The sequence below is a fragment of the Triticum urartu genome, chromosome 2 (genome assembly GCF_003073215.2).
Source record: "Triticum urartu cultivar G1812 chromosome 2, Tu2.1, whole genome shotgun sequence".
Lineage (NCBI taxonomy): Eukaryota > Viridiplantae > Streptophyta > Magnoliopsida > Poales > Poaceae > Triticum > Triticum urartu.
The window spans coordinates 605,714,229-605,735,921 of NC_053023.1; the positions used below are offsets into that span (position 1 = coordinate 605,714,229).

Here is a 21,693-nt window from a genome sequence, read left to right on the forward strand (position 1 = left end):
TTTGACACTGCTTCAAAATGTGATTCCCTATTTGGCTCTGAGAAAGTTTTTCTTCCCTCTTTGACACTCGGGTTAAATTTGTTTACTTCTTTGACACTCTAGTTCATTTTGTACACTAGCAGTGTTAAATAGGGATATGGAAAGACGCAAATGCCCCTAATGCATTATGTGACTAAAATTATGTACAAGACTAAATCAATAGTACTGTGACATATATTTGTTCGAAGTTAAATGGCCAAATGAGACCCCATGCATTTGGTCACAGAACGAATTTAATTTATGAACAAAGTCCTCAGAATTTAATTAAAAATAAATAAAATATGAGCAAAACCTCAAACATGTTCTTTGTATTGCACTGCCAAGTGAATTGGGAAGGTAAGTTCGATAGTACTGCTACTGCGAAATTGTTGACTGACACGACAGTCGTGCAGATTTTAGATGTTGAACGGAGTATCTTTTCAAGGTGCATGATTTGGTATTTCGGCCGCACATAAACTGCATGCCGGCCCTGCGTAACCAAAACATCAACTCGCTAACATGTTCAAGATCCCTCTTGGAACGAGCCTGGCTCCTTGAAAATTCGAGCCTCCTCCTCCACCTCCCCTCGCCCCCCTCCCCCGCCCCAAGGGACAAACCGTGGGGTTCTTTGAGAACCGTGCGGGCCAATTTCTCCATGCATCACAAGTAATAAACAACTTAGATTTGCCCCCCCCCTCCCCCCCTCCCCAGCCTGCATGGATGTCTTGCGGGCAACCAAACATGTCATACACTGCTTAAAGGAACACTAGCTGGCAGGGGGGCCTACATCGAGGCCAGTAGGGGCACCCCTACTCAAATATTCAAACGTTAACTTCAGTAATGTTTGCTTACATTTCACAAAAAGTTACTTCAGAATTTCATATTTTTGTAGAAGTGCCCCACTCCACTAATTTGCCCCCACTACAAAAAATTTCTGTGCCGCCATTGCGAGGTGGTGCACCACAATCTCGTTCATTATGTCGGTACTCTACTGGAGCAAAAATATTTGACAACTATCCTTTCACATTTCATGGTAAACTTGACAACCATCCTTTCACATTTCATGGTATTTCACGACTCAATGAAGGCAAAACAGGTACCTTCGTTCATGTGGCAAACCTGGTGACGAGGCGCCTCACATGTGCCGCACACGAGCAGCCATCACAAGGATTCATGGGTATGAGAGCATCTCCAGCCGTTCAGCCTCCCAGGGCGTCGAAAAAAAGCGGCTTGGGGGCGAACTGGCGCTAGGTTGGCCCTGGGGGCGACCTAACTCACAGCCACGCCTCCAGACGCCGCCCCCAGCCGCGGCAAATTCAAACATAGTGTTTCCCGCTCATAAAATAGACGCCACAAATTCGGCGATCACGCGGCCATAAGTTCGGCGTACAAAAAACAGAAAGGAGGCGCGTGCGCATCAGACGGCGAGGTCGGCCTCCGGCGTCGGCGGAGTCGGCGTGCGCGGGCTTGGCGGGGTCTCTGCGCTGGACGGCGTCGGCGTGGCTTCTGTGTTGCGGGTGTTCTCGGCGGCCTCATCAGTCGGGTTGGCGGCGGCGTGGGCTTGCGCTCGTCGAACTCGGCCTTGATGCGCTCCCAGTACATCTCGACGCTCTGGTTCGTGCCGGTGGTCGGGTCGAGGCAGACGACTTTCCATGCTTCAGCGAGGCATTCCTCCTTCTTGGACGCCCACTTGATGCGCGGCTCGTCGGACCTGGCCGCCCGCTTCTTCTTCTTGCTCCTCCTCGCCGGAACAGTCGCCGGCTCCTCCTCCTCTTCGCCCTCCTCCTCCTGCTCCTGCTGCTCCTCCTCGCCGTAGACGTAGCCGAGCTCGCCTTCCATGCCGCCGCTCAGATCCACGGTGTCGTCCGGGGTGGCGAACCCGGGAGACGCGGCGGCCGCGGCCGAGCCTGTCGCAATGGTGTCATCCATGTCGGCCTCGGTCTCGTCGGTGTCGCCAAGGTGCGAGAAGGGTAGCGCGCCACGGCGGAGAGGGGGCGTCGGGGAGGATGTGTAGGCGGGCGGCGAGTAGTTGTATGGAGGGTACTGCACGCCGGTGAAGGCGGGCGAGGGCGTCCGCTGGGCCGGGTGTCCATGAGGGAAGGTGACGTTGGGGTTGAAACCACCGTGTGCGTTCCCGTCGGCGTAGCCCGGTGAGGGCGTGCATCCCCATGGTTGCGGCGACGGAGAACCAACGCCTTGCTGGCCCCAGAGCACGTACTGGGCGTGGTTGTCGGGTGGGTTCATCATCCCCGCGCCAGTCGCGTCGGCCTCGGCTTGGTCCGCCGCCACCGCACGCGCCGCGTTGTCACGGGTCTTCTTGGCGATCACTCGGTTCCGCCGGTCGGCGGTGACCGCCTCTCGTCGCTGAACTTCCACCCTCCACTCGGCGTTCGTCATGCTCGATGGCTTGGACGGCGGCGCCCTCGGCTTCCTCTGCTTCGGCTGGGCGACGGGGGCGGTCGCGGTTGCCGCAGCGCGGGGAGCGACGTACTTCTTCGGTGGCATGGCGGCGGAGGCGGGCGGGAGATTGGCGGGGGGGGGGGGGGGGGGGGGGGGGTGGAGAGAATGGAAGGGAAGTGGGGGAAAAGCGGGATGAAACGGCGGGAAGAGGCGCTCGACTCGCCGACAGGGCGGACCCACGCGCCCTTTCGCTTGTGCCGGCGCTCCAGGCGCCCAGCAGGGCGCCGGGTTTGGTCTGGGTCCGCCGGCACTAGTTTCGGCCCGAGCCGGCGAAAAACGGGCTTCTGAAGGCGTGACTGGGCCTTTCTTTCGGCGCCAGCGCGGCAAAAATGCATAGAAAGAGCCTGTTGAAGGCGCGGCTGGAGATGCTCTGAAACTCCCAACATCAGTACATGGTGGAACGGCTCACCCCAACATGTGCCAAAGCTAGACAAAACGGCTCACCCCAACATGTGTCTGGACTTTTATCGTGTGTATTTTTGTGGCACCATGCCACCCTATGAATTTTGTAGGAGTTATTTTACTGTCATTGTCGGAATAAGGTGTAATGTTTGAGCGTGCCTACAATAGCTATAGGGCCTTTAAAAAATATCTGTGTGAATTTCCGAAGATTGAATTTTTTTTTAACATTATTTATACGTGAAACGTCTGATTTATGGGTTATGTTCTATTACTTTTCCTGTAAAAAATTGTATTCCGCTGCATTATGGGTCTATATGATTCAGATAAATGTATAGGAACTTTGGAGGATTATATTATTTTGAAAAATTTCTGGAGTTGTTTCATTAGTAGGATTGAAGATCGAAGACTTTTTTAAATGCACTGTTTTGCACACGGTTCCAAGGAATAATTTCTATTGAGCCCAACTTTATTGAAAACATTATTTGTTTCTAGTGCAACTATGGCAAACATCCAGTCTGTCAAAAAGTTCATGTGTTGTGAACGTCAAAAAAAAAGTTCATGTGTTTTGTGTGGTGCAACTAAATGACTTTTGTTATAATTTTTTATGTGTTCACAATTCTTGTAGAAAATTAACATGCTATGCCATCTAGTTCTTTATGTTTTTCTTATTCTCATATTTCCAGAATCTTGAATTCCCATTGACTCAAACAGACTTGCCATATCTCTAGTAGTGCATCCAACTCCACAATAACGTGGCGCCATGCCACCCTATGAATTTTGTATGAGCTATTTTATTGTCATTGTCAGAATAAGGTGTAATGTTTGAGCGTGCCTACAATAGCTATAGGGCCTTTAAAAAATATCTGTGTGAATTTCCGAAGATTGAATTTTTTTGAACATTATTTATACGTGAAATGTCTGATTTATGGGTTATGTTCTATTACTTTTCCTGTAAAAAAAAACTGTATTCCGCTGCATTATGGGTCTATATGATTCAAAATAAATGTATAGGAACTTTGGAGGATTCTATTATTTTGAAAAATTTCTGGAGTTGTTTCATTAGTAGGATTGTAGATCGAAGACTTTTTTAAATGCACTGTTTTGCACACGGTTCCAAGGAATAATTTCTATTGAGCCCAACTTTATTGAAAAAATTATTTGTTTCTAGTGCAACTATGGCAAACATCCAGTCTGTCAAAAAGTTCATGTGTTTTGTGTGGTGCAACTAAATGACTTTTGTTATAATTTTTTATGTGTTCACAATTCTTGTAGAAAATTAACATGCTATGCCATCTAGTTCTTTATGTTTTTCTTATTCTCATATTTCCAGAATCTTGAATTCCCGCGAATCAACCTGTGGTTGAGTTGGTTAGGTGGACAGTAGTATCCCCAACCCACCAGGGTTCAAATCCTTGTGCTCGCATTATTTCTGGATTTATTTCTAGATTTCCGACGATGCGCTTTCAGTGGGAGGAGACGTTTCCGTCGACGACGAGGCGTGACTTCGAAAATCTCAAGATGATATGCCGGCTCAGTCTCTCGGAGGTGCTCATAAGGGTAGGGTGTGCGTGTGTGCGTTCATAGGGGTGAGTGTATGCGCGTGTATATGAGCGCTTGTGTCTGTACTGATGCTCAAAAAAAAAGAATCTTGAATTCCCATTGATTCAAACAGACTTGCCATATCTCTGGTAGTGCATCCAACTCCACAATAATGTGGCGCCATGCCACCCTATGAATTTTGTATGAGCAATTTTATTGTCATTGGCGGAATAAGGTGCAATGTTTGAGCGTGCCTACAATAGCTATAGGGCCTTTAAAAAATATCTGTATGAATTTCCGAAGATTGAAATTTTTTGAACATTATTTATACATGAAATGTCTGATTTATGGGTTATGTTCTATTACTTTTCCTGTAAAAAATTGTATTCCGCTGCATTATGGGTCTATATGATTCAAAATAAATGTATAGAAACTTTGGAGGATTCTATTATTTTGAAAATTTTCTGGAGTTGTTTCATTAGTAGGATTGAAGATCGAAAACTTTTTTAAATGCACTGTTTTGCATGCGTTTCCAAGGAATAATTTCTATTGAGCCCAACTTTATTGAAAAAATTATTTGTTTCTAGTGCAACTATGGCAAACATCCAGTCTGTCAAAAAGTTCATGTGTTTTGTGTGGTGCAACTAAATGACTTTTGTTATAATTTTTTATGTGTTGACAATTCTTGTAGAAATTTAACATGCTATGACATCTAGTTCTTTATGTTTTTCTTATTCTCATATTTCCAGAATCTTGAATTCCCATTGACTCAAACATTCTAGAAATAGCTTTTTTCCAGTGCCTGGAATTTGGATAGGTTGGCACGGTATGATCAAATAATATTTTTACCAAATACATTATCATATACTCCCTCCGGTCCTTTTTACTCTGCATATAAGGATTGTCTGAAGTCAAACTTCGTAAAGTTTGACCATATTTATATGAGAAAATATTAACATCTATAATGCTAAATTTATACAATATGAAAAGCAAAGTCATGACGCATCTAATGTTGTTGATTTCACATTCTAAATGTTTGTATTTTTTTCTATAAACTTGGTCAAAGTTTACGAGGTTTGACTTCAGACAAATCTTATATGCGAACTAAAAAGGACCGGAGGGAGTAGTATATGGCATTTAGTTGTTATGTGTTTTCTTATTCTCATACTTTTTTTAATCATGCTAATTTTGTGTTGAATCAAATACCTTAATAATATTTTTCAATGAAACTTATTCACGTGTGATCTAGTACGGAAAATGTCGATACGAACCAATAATGAAACTGAGTTATGAATTGGACAAATGGTTTGAGTTGCGAAACATCCTTCATACCAAAATCAGCTTTTAAATACTCCTTCCGTCCGGAAATACTTGTCCTCAAAATGGATAGAAAGAGATGTATTTAGAACTAAAATACATCTAAATACATCTCATTTTATTCATTTTAATGACAAGTATTTTCGGACGGAGGGAGTAGATGATATCTCCAGATTTGCCTTTTCCCCGTGATATAGCCACCTTCTAGCCAGTGGTGGAGCTATAGCATGCACACTTGGGCGTACAAATTTCACTAAAATCATAATTTTATGACTGTTTTCAATTTACCAGTGGTGGAGCTAACATACACACTTGGGTGTACAAAATTCATTAAAATCATAATTTTATGACTGTTTTCAATTTATTTATTTTGCATAGGTAATCGGCGTTCTTGCAAAATAATGGGTGTACACTTGTACACTCAAGTACCTTTGTGGCTCCGTCCATGCTTCTAGCCTTTGCATGTAGACTCAGATGGACAGATGCCCTAACATTATTACGTTAAGTCTTCCGAATACACTGATGGCAAGTGGTTTACCTAAATGGATCTTAAACGGCATATGCGCGGATAGAACTGAAAAATAGTCGGAATAACTCATCAGCATTTTCACACAAAATACCGCAGCACAAACACAATGTGCCAGGAAGTGGTGTGAAGATTCGAGGCCGATCTCCGTATCTGCTTATGTTCGAGGACGAGCTAGTGCCAACTAAACTACTCCCAGTCCACAGCGCCACATGCGATTTAAAAAGGAAAACAGAACCGCATTCCCTGCAAGAGAGTGTTAAGTGTCAAGTGCAGACCCCCCAAAATATATTCTCCGTGGCGACAGGTACGTGAGAGGCGCAGGAGGACACATGGCTTATATAACTAGGTGATCTTATCAGAAACGGATATGCGGATCCCTTTATCCCGAGTAAATAGCATAAAACTACTATACTTTACAGGCTAGGGTTCCAAAAAACTACCGGTTTTAACTTTTTTCATATAACTACCAAATAAGTGGTCCGCTGTTTCAAAAAACCCAAATCACCCAGTTGATCACGATTATGACAGTTTAGGCCCACATGTAAGATAACCGTTTGTTTGACCGTTTACTTTGACCGTTAACTTACATCTGGATCTCACATGTAAGTTTTTAAAAAAGCATTCGGGTCCCTTTAAGTTTTCTAAAAAAAGCAATCAGGTCCCTGTGACTTTTTTGAAAAAGCAATCGGGTCCCCACGCAGCCAGGAGCTCGATCCCGCTTGGCACGGCAGCGATGCTTCCTCCGGCCGGCGAGCCGCGCCTACAGCGGCGGAATCCATGTCGTGCACCACCTGAGGCCGGCCAGCCGCGCCCGCAGCGGCTGGATCCACGCTGGTCATCGCCTGAGGCCGGCGAGCCTAGCCCGCAGCGGCCGCCATGTCGTGCCTCTCCTGCGGCTGCCGCCACACCATGACTCCCCTGTCGCCTCGCCGTGCCTCGCCTGCGGCCACGCCATGAGTTGCGAGTCGCCTGCCGCCATGCCGCGCCTTGCCTGCGGCGGCCCCCATCCCCTGCCGCGAGCTCCTCAAGCTCGACGCGACGGCCTGCGCCGCTGTGGAGTGCGCACCTCCCGTCGCCGCGGACGAGACCGGCCTCGTCGCCACCAGGAGCTCCGGCGAGCACCTGCCACGACTGTTGGGACGCTGGGGAGGAGAGGGAGGGTCGTCGCCGGCTTGGGATGGGCGGAGGGACGCCGGCTTGGGGGTGGGGAGGATCGCCAACTTGGGAGGGGGAGGTGGGTCGCCGGCTCGGGAGGGGAGAAGGCCAGCACGGGAGGCAGAGAGGAGGGAACAGAAGAGATAGAGAGGAGGAAGAAAGAGAAGAGGAAGAGAAAACTTACATGTGGGCTCCACATGTAAGCTAACGGTCAAACCAAGGTCAAACTAACGGTTTGTTTTGGGTGCGGGCCCAACCTGTCATAATCAGGATCAACTGATAAAGACTCGATGATTTGGGTTTTTTAAAACAGCAGACCATTTATTTGGTAGTTATCTGAGAAAAATTAAAAATCGGTAGTTTTTTGGAACCCTAGCCTGTAAAGTAGTTGTTTTTGTTAGGAATAGAATTAGAGCACTTGATTATTTACTAATTATCAAGTCTTAATTAAGGAACCGACTATGTATTCTCTAACTGCTAGAAGCAGTTGTACTTCCTCTCTCATGTTAGCAATTGCTTAGTGCAGTTACTGCTATGTCTCACGCATTAGCAACCGCTGCTTGCGGTTAGAAATACTCTCACAGATTTGTAACCGCTCCCTGTATATATAGTGCCCAATCAATGAGAATCATGGACTTCTGGCAAATCACTTTTTCACTTTACACGTTATCAGTACTCGCTCTGCCGAGAGCGACAGAGAGCCATCGCAGGAAAGGTAAGAATGGCAGGGAGGGACCTGCCGTCGCTTGTTTTCGCTATTGCACGCTTCCTCCAGAGAGAGAACCGTCGCTTTCCGCGCACCCATCCCCACCGTGCTGCAAGTCGCCGTCGCCGTCAGGGACTTGGCGCAAGGAGTGGCCCTCGCCGCCGCTTTTCCGCCTGGAACCACCGCCAGAACCGCCGCCATGGGTACGCACGCCAAGGCAACCGCCCGCTCCGTGGGCGAGCAACAACGGTGCACCAGGCTGGACCCTCGGCTCCGACAACCGCTGCAAACCATGTTGGGCCTCCGGCTCCGGCTCCGGCCGTCGCTGACGACTACATCGTACCGACGACTCCGCCGCCATCTGTCTTCACCATCCCTCCTATGGATTGGCTCCTTGGAGGTCCATCGATGCCATTCCTCGGAGAAGAAGAGATGTTCCCTTGCGAACTCGCGCCACCGCCTCTGCCCCCGTACTGCGTGCGGCACGGGTTCGAATCGTGCCCAGCGCGTACGGGCGCACCACTGCGGAAGCCGTCTCCGACGCCATCAGACGAACTGCCGGAGCACTTCATCCCTCCTGGATACGGCCCCGTCCCGGATCTCCCATCCCCGACACCGGCGGCAGCAGGAACCGGCGGCTACCCCTTCATCCCCAACTTAAACATCAAGATCAAGGTTGAAGAAGAGGAGATAGAGGATCAGGGCTCGTCGTCGACGCCACCACCTTCATCACCGGCGACACCACCTCCTCCTCCGGCACCGCTCTTCCTCCGACGCCTCCGCCGGAAGCCTGCCGGATCCTACGCCAATTCGCCGCGGCCATGGCACAGAACCGCGCAGCCCTTCGTGGCGCGTGGTCGCCGGATGCCCTTGGCCGCACCGGCGCCCCTGGGGCGAGCAGCAGCGGAGCAGGCCGTGCTGCGAAGCGGGGCCCACCTCGCTTCCATTGAAGACGGTGAGACGGGGCAGGGAGAGCTGACGAGCAGCGGTGCTGAGTCCAGGTACGAACAGAGAAGGGGAATTGGAAGTGGCGGAGACGTAAGGAAACTAGCGATCCTGCTCTCCTTATCCTCTCTCTGTCGGTGCATGGGCCAGGCCAACTCTCCCCGCTCCTCACCTAATCAGGCCTACAGGCCAATAACTCCAATAAATGGCTGCTGGTGCTGTGGCGTTTTCAACAGAGAATAACCATAGTATTTGTATATTGCATAGCAGCCGGTTCTGTTTATTTGAGAGTGCTATTTTATTGTACTAAGAACCTTTGTTTATTATATTCAGTCTGTACTGTATTGTAAGTTTGGATATCTAGACCATGTATTATCTAAATAAAGTCTCAGACTACGTGTACATATTCTACATGATTGCTTCAGCATTTTCTTTTAGAATATGTAGTTCATAAGTACAACAAATTTTATTTACAAATTCATATTTTGGGATCACAGGGTAGATGAGGCATCTACTGCACTTTGCAGATTATCCTCATTGCTGAAAGATCTACGTTTCGCCTCTTTTGTTCTGGCGAAATGACTATCTTCGAGTGCTCTCCCAAATATGCGAATTGATGTGATTACCTTGAATATTATACTTGCAAAACACAAGGTAACTGTGTGATCTACTGCATCGAATTGCAGACTATCCACTCTTACTGTGAGGTCTACATCTAGTCATTAGACAGATGACTACCTTCAAAGTGTTTTTGTAAAATTTAGTATGGCACAAGGTAATGGATATATGAACATCTACTGGTCAAAACCAGATTATGTTCTCCATTGCTGCGAGATCTACACCACAACGGTGACTACCTTCAAAGTGTCATTTACATAAAATGAGGTCTACACATATAAGTATAAAGCATCAGCTATACTTCAGAACTTTGTTCTTTTGAAGCATTTGTTGTTACTTAAATTTTACTCTCGTAGTAAAACTAATTTATGCATGATCACAACATGCAGGAAAATGGCTGGCGTCATGAATAGAGAATTTCATGAACTTGAGCTAGATGGTAGTAATTACTTATCATGGGCTATGGATACCAAGATAGCATTAGAATGTCGTAAACTTGGTTCCACAATTATCACACCTGTTGAAGGCGCTGCGGAAATACCGCAAGCAGTCAAATATGGAGCATTAAGTTTTATAAGGCATCACCTTCATCCTGATTTAAAAACAGAATATTTAATGGAGGAGGATCCACTTGCTTTATGAAACTCTCTCAAGGAGAGATATGACCAACAAAGAGCAGTTATGCTACCAGAAGCCCAAAGAGAATGGTCCCTCATAAGGTTCCAAGATTTCAAATCCGTGGCAGCATACAACTCTGCAGTTCACAAGGTTAATTCTAAACTAAGATTTTGCAACCAAGCAATTTCAGAAGAAGATCTCATTGAGAAGACCTTGTGCACTTTCCACCCCTCGATGAGAGTACTACAACAGCAGTACCATCAACAAAAATACAAAAAGTATTCTGAGCTCATATACACTTTACTTCAGGCTGAGAAACATGATGAACTTCTCATGAAGAATCATCAGACACGCCCAACGGGCTCCATGCCACTCCGTGAAGCACATGCTAACACTCAGTCTACTAAAATGTATGGGGGGAATAAAAAGAATTTCAAGAAATACAATGGAAAGTGAAAAAGGAACAACAAGCAGAAAACATTTGGTCAATCTAAAGGTAAAGGTCATTTTAAGAAAGATGACCGAAACACCAAATCCGAGATTTGTCAAAGGTGTGGATGTACTAACCATCGTACTAGCAAATGCCGAACTCTTAAGCATCTAGCGGATTTATATCTCAAATCCACTGGGAAAGGCAAACAAGTTCATGGAAAAGAAGAAGCTCACTTCAACGCTTTACAACAAGAAAAGAACCTTGAAGCTAGCACTTCTCAAAGCGCTCCTAAGGAAACAAGGAAGAAGGATGAAGATCTTCTTGATGTCGACAACATGATGGTGGAATACACCCAAGACGCATACGGAGATCTCATATAATCTCCACAACACTCATTTGATGTTATCAGCTATTTTATTGTAATAATGGAAGTTATAATTTGTATAACTCTAAGTAGAATAAAGTCCTACGGACCAATCATATTATGTAATTCAGACATAATGTCATATTCATATGTGTAACTGTAATATGAATACTTTGTATGTATTTATATGTGAGTAATGAATAAAATTTCATCCTAAAATATTCTCTTACTCTATATAGATTTTACGAGAAGATAATCCAATGGAAGAAGAACTATGTTTGGTGGACAGTTATACCACTAACACAATATTAAGGAAAATAAAATATTTCCAAACTCTAACTAAGAGACAAGGGAATATTATGACCATTGCCGGCCGTGATGCGTCAATTATTGGTTCAGGACGAGCCACACTCGTTCTGCCTATGGGTACTACCATTGTAATTGAGGATACACTCTTGTATCCTGAATCTACTCGCACCCTTCTAAGTTTCAAAGACATTCGGTCAAATAATTTCCATATGGAAACTATCTCTGAAAATAATACTGAATATTTGCTTTTAACAAAGAGCAATGGGTCTGAGAAACAAATTCTTGAGAAATTCCCCTCACTTTCATCTGGATTATATTACAGTTATATAAAACCCGTACCACATGTTGCGTACAAAATAATTTTTCAAGACCTTGATAAATTCAAGACTTGGCATGATCGCCTAGGTCATCCTGGCATAGGGATGATGAGAAAAATTATTGACAATTCTATTGGTCACAACCTTCCAACTAAAAGATTCCCCAAATCATCAGATTTTGTGTGCACCGCATGTGCAAGTGGGAAATTAATTATAAAACCATCTTATCTTAAAGTAAAAAATGAGTCATTAAATTTCCTTGAACGCATTCAAGGAGATATATGTGGTCCAATTCAACCACTATCAGGACCCTTTAGGGATTTCATGGTACTCATAGATGCATCTACTAGATGGTCACACGTATGTCTATTATCCACATGTAATCATGCCTTTGCCAAGTTAATTGCTCAGATTATCAAATTAAGAGCAAACCATCCCGAAAATAAGATAAAAACAATTCGAATGGATAATGCTGCTGAATTTTCTTCACGCGCATTTAATGACTATTGCATGGCTATGGGCATTAATTTAGAACATTTTGTGCCTTATGTTCATACTCAAAATGGATTGGCTGAATCTCTCATCAAAAGAGTAAAATTAATTGCTCGACCATTATTACAGAATTGTAATTTGCCAACATCTTGTCGGGCACATGCGATATTACACGCCGCAGATCTGATACAAATCAGACCAACTGCATACCACACAACCTCCCCGCTGCAACTAGTTCGTGGCACTCAGCCAAGTATTTTCCATCTGCGAAAATTCGGTTGCGCAGTATACGTACCGATATCACCACCCCAGCGTACAACCATGGGCCCCCACAGAAAACTTGGGATCTATGTGGGTTATAATTCTCCGTCAATTATAAAATATCTTGAACCTCTTACAGGGGACCTGTTTACTGCTCGATACGCTGATTCTATTTTTGGTGAGGACCATTTCCCGGCATTAGGGGGAGAATCAAACCACAAAGAATGTCAGAAAATAGATTGGAATGTAACAGGCATCCAGTCCTTAGATCCACATACTAAAGAATCTGAAACTGAAGTTCAGAGGATTATAGATTTGCAACACATTGCAAATAATCTGCCAGATGCATTTACTGACCATAAAGGTGTCACTAAATCACATATTCCCGCTGTTAATGCACCAGAACGAGTGGACGTACCAAGTAAAACCACTCAAACCCCAGATGAGAGTAAGAGGAGAAATCTGGTTAGCCGGAATATAGCTTCTCAGAAGCCTCCGCGGAAACAAAGGAAATCAAATCCTCTACCAGTAAATGCAATTCAACCTCAAGTTGAAGGACACCAATCAGATGATCAACATCTAGAACCCAGCATAAATGCGCATACAAATATAGTAGCTGGGACATCGGAACACCATGACTCTATTGTTGTGGGAAATCACATAGAGTCTGAAGGTATAAAAGAAATTTCCATAAACTATATAGAAACAGGAGAATCATACAATAGAGAGACTACAATTGTCGACATATATTTTGCCTCTGAAATTGCTGAAACCCTTCAACTGGATCCAGAACCAAAGACCGTCAGGGATTGCCTCAAGCGTCCTGATTGGCCTAAATGAAAGGAAGCAATTGAGGCAGAACTGCGCTCGCTCAACAAAAGAGAGGTATTTTCCTCAGTAATACCTACTCCTCATAATGTCTTCCCTGTGGGAGCAAAATGGGTTTTTGTTCGAAAAAGGAATGAAAACAACGAGGTGGTGAGATATAAAGCGAGGCTTGTAGCACAAGGGTTCACGCAGAGACCTGGCATCAATTATGATGATACATACTCTCCTGTCATGAGTGGAATAACGTTTCGATATTTAATATCTTTGGCAGTACAAATGAATTTATCTATGCAGTTAATGGACGTAGTGACAGCATACTTGTATGGGTCACTCAAATCGGACATATATATGAAAGTTCCTGAAGGACTTAAAATGCCGAATCCAAAAGCAAATCGCAACGCATATTGTGTAAAATTACGAAAGTCACTCTATGGCTTAAAACAGTCGGGTAGAATGTGGTATAACCGACTGAGTGAGTTTCTTATTCAGAAAGGATACTCAAATAATGATGATTGCCCTTGTGTATTATAAAGAAATCCTCAAATGGATTTTGCATCATCTCAGTGTACGTTGATGATCTCAATATCATTGGGAGTACACATGATATAAAAGAAGCACACAATCATTTAATGACGGAATTTGAGATGAAAGATTTGGGAAAGACCAAATTTTGCTTAGGCATACAGCTTGAGCATCTTCCCTCGGGAATTTTAGTATACCAACTTGCTTATATTCAAAAGGTTTTGGAAAAATTCAATATGGATAAATCATATCCAACCAAAACACCCATGGTTGTCAGATCCCTTGATATGAATAAAGATCCTTTTAGGCCTCGGGATGATGACGAAGAGATATTAGGACCTGAGTTCTCGTATCTCAGTGCTATTGGTGCGCTAATGTACCTTGCAAATTGCACCAGGTCTGATATTGCATTTGCGATAAATTTACTAGCTAGACATAGCGCTGCTCCAACAAAACGTCATTGGACAGGAGTAAAGAATATCTTTAGATATTTACATGGCACAAAAGATCTTGGCTTATTCTATCAGAAAAACCAAGATATGACTATGGTAGGATGTACTGATGCTGGCTATTTATCTGATCGTCACAATGCTAGGTCACAGACAGGTTTTGTATTCTTATATGGTGGAACTGCTTTTTCATGGAAGTCACAAAAACAGACTCTCGTAGCAACTTCCACTAATCATTCTGAAATAATTGCATTATTTGAAGCATCAAAGGAATGTGTATGGCTTCGCAGGATGATTAACCACATTCAAACTTCGTGTGGTATTGGTTCATTAGGATCACCAACTATTATTTATGAAGATAATGCAGCTTGCATTGCTCAAATGCAAATGGGTTATATTAAAAGTAATATCACAAAACATATTTCTCCTAAGTTGTTCTTTCCACATTCATTACAGAAAGATGGAGAAATTGATATTTTGCAAACCAAATCATGTGACAATTTAGCAGATTTGTTCACAAAGTCTTTACCAAATTCAACATTCCAGAAAGGTATTCATGGGATTGGTATGAGACGTTTTCAAGATTTGCAAATTTCAGGGGGAGAAAAACTCCTAGAATTATAACCCTTTAGTTATCATCAGATAATAATTATTGTACTCTTTTCCTTTATGAGTTTTGGCATCAGTTTTCTCATAAAAGGTTTTTAATGAGGCAATATAAATTATACCATATCGTTTTCTCCTTATATTTTTCCCACAGGGTTTTAAAGGAGTTTTCAATGGTGTATCTATTACTCCTCATATTTTTCCCACAGGGTTTTTCGGGGAGGTTCTTAAATTGCAGAAATGATTCTCAAGCAGGATGACGATTATATAAGAAGCACTAGATGATGAAATATACAAGAAGCACTGGATGATGGATTCTTCTAGAAGATGCGTGATCCAAGGGGGAGTGTTAGGAATAGAATTAGAGCACTTGATTATTTACTAATTATCAAGTCCTAATTAAGGAACCGACTTAGAAACCGACTATGTATTCTCTAACTGCTAGAAGCAGTTGTACTTCCTCTCTCATGTTAGCAACTGCTTAGTGCAGTTACTGCTATGTCTCACGCATTAGCAACCGCTGCTTGCGGTTAGAAATACTCTCACAGATTTGTAACCGCTCCCTGTATATATAATGCCTAATCAATGAGAATCATGGACTTCTGGCAAATCACTTTTTCACTTTACAGTTTTATGCTATTTACTCCATTATCGCCCGTTCCCGTCACGGCGGGGCAAGCGGCCACGTCCCTGCACGCGGCGGAGGCAGGCCGGCCGGCCGTTTATGGCCGGAGGGAGGTCCGGGGAGACGTACGTACGTACGTACATGTGGACGTACCCGTACCTTGGGCCGTCCTGAGCGGGAGGCCCACCGGACCGGAGACGGCCGGAGCTTTTGCCAAAAGCCGGTTCTGTTTTGTGGCGCTACGGTGCGCGGAGTGCGAAACGCACGGTCGACGATGGAACCGTGCTCTGGTTCGTAGCGCGGCGGTCTACGTCGACGTGGCGGCTTGCTACTCCAATGTGGCCGCCAAGTCACGCGCTTGCTAGAATGCGGTGTGTGTTTGACTGCTTACGTGTCTCCTCGACGCAGTGGCTCTCTACCACGTGGAGACAGTCGTTGTGCACCGGCAACTTTAATAATTATCAAATATGGATTAATTATTACGCATTGGGTCCACATGGAATCTTCTCGAAAAAATGAGATGTGATCTTGGTCATTGTAATGACGACGAGGTCCTGCTTGGTATAGTGTTTGACAAAGACTCAGGTAGATTAGTCATGCTGCTTGACTCCTGCTGATCCAAATGTATCCGACTAATCGCAATTGTGATAGAACTGGATAAGATTATTACGCGCATTGTATCTGTACAAGACAACCTTAAACGGAGCTGCATAGTAGTCTAGTAGAAGGAGTAGTAACCAACGCGAGGGTAAAACTGGAATATGGTCCGGTCGAGCAGGATCCGCATATTCGGCGGCAGCCCGAAGTTCCGGCGCCCCGTTAAATAGGCGGCCACCGGTTCGCGAACCAACCATCCTCCGAGAAAAGCACCGTGAGAGGGTAAAAAAAAAAACAGATCTGCCATGAGTGAGGAACTCGAGCGGGACTACGAGATCGGGGAGGAGATCGGGCGCGGCCGCTTCGGCGTCGTCCGCCGCTGCGCGTCCCGCTCCTCCGGCGACCTCTACGCCGTCAAGTCGGTCGACCGCTCGCGCCTCGCCGACGACCTGGACCGCGGCCTGGCCGAGCTGGAGCCCAAGCTGGCGCAGCTGGCCGCCGCGGGCAACCCGGGCGTCGTGCAGGTGCACGCGGTGTACGAGGACGAGGCGTGGACGCACGTGGTCATGGACCTCTGCGCCGGCCCCGACCTGCTCGACTGGGTCCGCCTCCGCCACGGCGCGCCCGTCCCGGAGCCCGAGGCCGCCGCCGTGGCCGCGCAGCTCGCCGAGGCCCTCGCGATCTGCCACCGCCGCGGCGTCGCGCACCGCGACGTCAAGCCGGACAATGTGCTCCTCGACGCCCCCGACGGCGGGGACGGCCCCGTGCGGGCCCGGCTCGCGGACTTCGGGTCGGCGGCGCTGGTCGGCGGCGGGGAGGGCGCGCGGGGGCTGGTGGGCACGCCGCACTACGTGGCGCCCGAGGTGGTGGCGGGGGACGAGTACGGGGAGAAGGCGGACGTGTGGAGCGCCGGGGTGGTCCTCTACGTGCTCCTCACCGGCGGCGCGCTGCCCTTCAGCGGCGAGACGGCGTCGGACGTGTTCGCGGCCGTGCTGCGCGGGAGGCCCCGGTTCCCGCCGCGGCTGTTCGCCGGGGTGTCGCCGCTGGCCAAGGACCTGATGCGGCGCATGATGTGCCGCGACGTCTCCCGGAGGTTCTCCGCGGAGCAAGTCCTCCGTAAGCGCCCGCCCCGCCCGCCCGCCCGTACACCACCTTGATTCTTTCTCCAGATTGGGGCATGGGCAGCGCTGCATTTGGAATATCCGAGGACTCCAAAAGTGCACGATTCGTTCTCTAGAATTGTTCAACCGTCCGTATCCATCTCCTACTAGCTTTACCCTGTATAATAATCTGAACCAAATTGGTTGATGATCGCAGGGCACCCGTGGATCGTGAGCGGAGGGGGCGCCCGAGAGGCGGTGCAGCCGACCTGAGGGGCCCGTAGCCGGCCCGGCCCGGCCCACGTACGTCGACTCTTCCTCCCGTGGAGACAACGTGTCTAGCGTCCTTGTATATGCGACGAGAGTGTGCGAAGTACGTACTGGTAGTACTAGTAGAGAGAGAGCTTTGGGGTACCATTGTATAAATCCGGAGTGCCGATGTGCCAGCCAGGGTTTGGCTCTAGGAGCTAGTATCTTTTTTTTCTTCTCCTTTTTTCTTGCTGGGCTTTTTTTTGCTGCCTTGGTTAGAGAACGCCTGCCTGTTCGGTTTCTGCGTGTGCTGGGATATGCTGCCTGCCGCTCATGTACAAACTAACCTGCTTGCTTGCTTGTATAAAGTCTACTATAAATAAGATTGATCTTTGTTCCGTTTTCCATTGTGCTTATTGAATCGTCCGATCCACTCCCACATGGGCAGTACATCCATGAGTGAATGGTGCACGTACAGGTTGCGGTTCATATGTTGACTTTTATCTACCCTGCTGTCCTATTTACCCTTCGCTTGGACGCAAAATCTGACTGACAACTCCGTTCATTTTACTGCCTCTCTACGTTCTTGACATCTGTGGCATATCTCGGTCCTCTTCAACGCTGTGGTGCTAGTTAAGCTGCAGGTTAGTAACGTGGCTACGAACAAGCCGACTGGATAACCCCACCTTATCTTTTGGGATGAGCTGCTTTATCCACCCGTCTTGTCTCGGTTGTCCTGTACGTTTGAGTTGTTTCTCAAAGTTGGTTTTTGTCTGAAGTAGCTGTCCACTTGTGACCAGAGTGTCACTAAACGAGTTGTGTAATTGCAAATCGATCGAGCCAGCTTCATGAACTGAGCTTAATCAGATGGTCAGGACTTAATATGGATGCTAGCATTTTTTTTGAACTTATTTTAGAACTTTGCAGCGGTGTTTATTCGATGAAAAACATCGTTTCCGTCGATTACGAGACATCTACGAAGCTTTGTGTTAATATATGGAAACTAGTCCATCTGAATTTAAGTCTCGGAGACATCACCAATCCACCTGGATTAAAGTCTTAACTTAATATGGATGCCAGCATTTTTCTAAATTTATCTTTGAACTTTGTAGTGATGTTTATTCAATGAAAGGCCGTCGACCGCGAGACACCTATAGTATCTTTGTGTCAATATAAAAAATGTACCGGCTCAGGATATTAGTAGTGCGTTTGTATTGTGTCTCGAAAGAGTCAATTGCAAGAAACCATCACATTTGTGGCTAGGTTTGCAGGAAACTACCAACTCGTTAATTTGTTGCAAAAAAATACCGTAAAATCTCTTAACCCGTTGCAAAAAGCACTGAATAGTCGTTTAGCCTCGTTCGATCTCTTTTCCGACAGGTGGGCCCCGAAAACGCTGACGTGGCATGACGGACAGGCAAACGGCGCCGTTAGGAACAAAACGGTCAAGACGCCGCGTCGGTCGGTCCTTGTCAGACAGTCCCCCCCCCCCGCCCCTGTCCTCTCACTCGCCCCGCTCCCCTCTCCTCGCTCGCCCCTGCTCGCCACCGGTGATGGCCACCTCGCGTGGCGGTGATGATGGCGGTGGCGGTGGTGCTGGCGATGCATCTGGTGGCAGTGGTGCTCCTGCAGATCCAACAGAGGTTTGCGGCAGTTTAAACCCATCTCAGGCTCCGCCTCTTCCACAGCCGCCGTCGCCGTCTTACTGTGTTGAGTACGCGGCGGCGAGGGCGTTCGCCAAGGCCGTGAAGGAAGATCCAGAGGGGAGCCATCACTACGCATCCTCCTTCGGCGGTGTCTCGTAAGTTTTCTCTTTCCGTACCCCGATTTGGTTTCTAGGGATAGGGTTCTAAGTGTTTGTGATTCTAGTGTTATAGGATGTTGTTGTAGGTTGTTTATGTGGTCAGGCATGTAAGTGAAGTGTTTATGTAGTTCTAGGGTTCTAAGTGTATGTAGTAGGCACCTAAACATTAACTAAAATTACTGAATGTTAAACTCAATTCGAACCTACTCAATTACATGAAATTACTGAATGTTAAACTCAACTTCAACCTAGTCAATTACTGAATTTACAACTGAATATTTAAATGAAAATGTTACTGAATTTATAACTGAATCCTGTACTGAATTGTTAAGTGAACAAATTACTCTAACTGAATTTTTAATTGAAACTTTAACCGAAACTTTAACTGAATAGTTACCTCTAACTGAATTTTCAACTGAAACTGTATTTTTAACTTAAACTGTATCTTTAACTTTTAACTGAATTTAAGTGAAACATTAACTGAATTGTTTGTACTAAGTGAATATATAACTGAATCTTTAACTTTTAACTGAATTTTTTAACTTAAACTGTAATTTTAACTTAAACTGTATTTTTAACTGAAACTTTAGTTCAATCTTTAAGTGAAACATTAACTGAATTGTTTCTACTAACTGAATATATAACTGAATCTTTAACTTTTAACTGAATTTTTAACTGAAACTATATTTTTAACTGAATCTTTAGCTTTTAACTGAATCTTTAACTTTTAACTGAATTGTTTACTTGAACTGAATTGCTTTACTTGAACTGTAGATTGAATGATGAAGTGTGGGAAGTCAGATTCCATTTCCATGATAGAGATAATCTTGAAAGAAGCCTAAATGTGGATGATATCACATTTTACAATCTGATTGCACTAATAGAGCTTGAAGGATATGGGATGACAGACTTTATGTATTATGTGAGAGATCCAGGTGTTGGGGTTTCAGGTATGGAAGAACTGACAGATGATGATAAGGTGGGGGAAATGTTGGATGACCTAGTTATCAAAGGTCAGAAGGTGGTGAACATAACAGTCATCAGAAGTGATGCTCCAAGACCTAGTGATTTGAACATTGGACCAGTTTGTGAGGAGCAGGTTCCATTATCTGAAATAGGTGTGCCAATGGTGTATGAGATAGATACAGCAGGAGTACTGTTTCCTAGCCCAACAAAGCCACAACCAGTGCCAGTGCAGGTCATTAACACAAAGGAGAGTTCATTTTAAAAACAGAAGTGTGCACCAGTACCAGAATTTGCAATGGAGATTGGTGAAGAGAGGCATGAGTATTTCATGGAGCAAGACCAAGATCAAGAGAAAATTGAGCAACTGATGGAGCAGAAGAGAAATGAAGAGATTGAGAAGTTCAGGAAAAAGGGGAAAGAAAAAGAGAAATACAAGGCAGCTAAAAGAAAACGTCCAGAGCTAATGGCTGAAGATTGACAGTGACACAGATTTACTAGCAGATGAGGATATAATTGCTAGGCTTGAGGCTATGAAGAAGCATAGAGATGATCCACTTCATCATATTGAAGGGGACACTGATGTGGATGAGCCATATGAAGCAGATGAGGAGGAGGAGGAGGAGAAGGCACCAGAGAAGGAGGAGGAGGAGGAGGAGGAGGAGGAGGAGGAAGGGAGCAACATAGGAGGAAGTAGAAGAGGAAGTAAAAGAAAGGGGCCAACTACAAGATCTCATGCTAGTTTGGATGAGATTATTGAGGAAGATTGGTTTCCTTCATCTGACGAGGAGAGCAACCCTGGTGACCTAAGTCAGGAGGACAATGATGGGGCTCAAATACCATGTGTGAAGCTTCCAGCTGATAGGAAGAGCAGGGCTAAAAAGAAGAAGCCCAGAGTTTGGTATGATAAGCAAAGGGAGAACCCAGAAGAGCAATTTATGAAGAAGCTTTGTTTCCTAGATGTGACCCAGTTCAGGAGGGCACTTCTTAATTTTCACATCTCACAAAATAGGAACCATGCCTTCCACAGGAACTGTCCAGACAGGATTATAGATGTCTGCAAATTTGAGAATTGTCCATTTTTCATTGCAGCTTCTCAGATAGCACATGAGAAGACATTTGATACGTCCATTTTGCATCATGCTTTTATATCGATATTTATTGCATTATGGACTGTTATTTCACTTTATGTCACAATACTTATGGCTATTCTCTCTTATTTTACAAGGTTTACATAAGGAGGGAGAATGCCGGCAGCTGGAATTCTGGGATGGAAAAGGAGCAAATATTACAGACCTATTCTGCGCAACTCCAAAAGTCCTGAAACTCCATGGAACATCTTAAAATAAATAAAGAAAATTCTCACCAAAGATGAAGGCCAGGGGGCCCACACCCTGCTCATGAGGGTGCGGGGCGCCCCCCCTAGGGCGCGCCCCCTACCTCGTGGGCCCCCTGGTGGCTCTCCGA

At 45.6% G+C, this 21,693-nt stretch overlaps 1 protein-coding gene across 2 annotated transcripts; it reads left to right on the forward strand.

Annotated features, from left to right (window-relative positions):
• Positions 1-16,337: 16,337 nt before the first annotated feature.
• On the forward strand, positions 16,338-17,866 carry LOC125539141 (phosphoenolpyruvate carboxylase kinase 2-like). Of its 2 annotated transcripts, none has more exons than XR_007296680.1 (2): positions 16,338-17,327; positions 17,428-17,866. XR_007296680.1 is itself a non-coding variant. In XM_048702509.1 (2 exons), exons 1-2 carry the CDS (start codon positions 16,416-16,418, stop codon positions 17,481-17,483), a joined length of 867 nt encoding a protein of 288 aa, XP_048558466.1. In that variant the 5' UTR covers positions 16,342-16,415; the 3' UTR covers positions 17,484-17,866. The 2 variants fall into 2 exon arrangements, 1 of the variants encoding a protein (XP_048558466.1); XM_048702509.1 differs by having other exon boundaries at positions 16,342-17,226.
• Positions 17,867-21,693: the final 3,827 nt, after the last annotated feature.

What these genes read in the sequence shown, in the direction of transcription:
- LOC125539141 (XM_048702509.1), top strand. Translation starts at nt 16,416, where the DNA reads ATGAGTGAGGAACTCGAGCGGGACTACGAGATCGGGGAGGAGATCGGG. An exon ending in CTCCGCGGAGCAAGTCCTCC is followed by an intron (nt 17,227 to 17,427) that starts GTAAGCGCCCGC and finishes TGATGATCGCAG; the next exon opens with GGCACCCGTGGATCGTGAGC.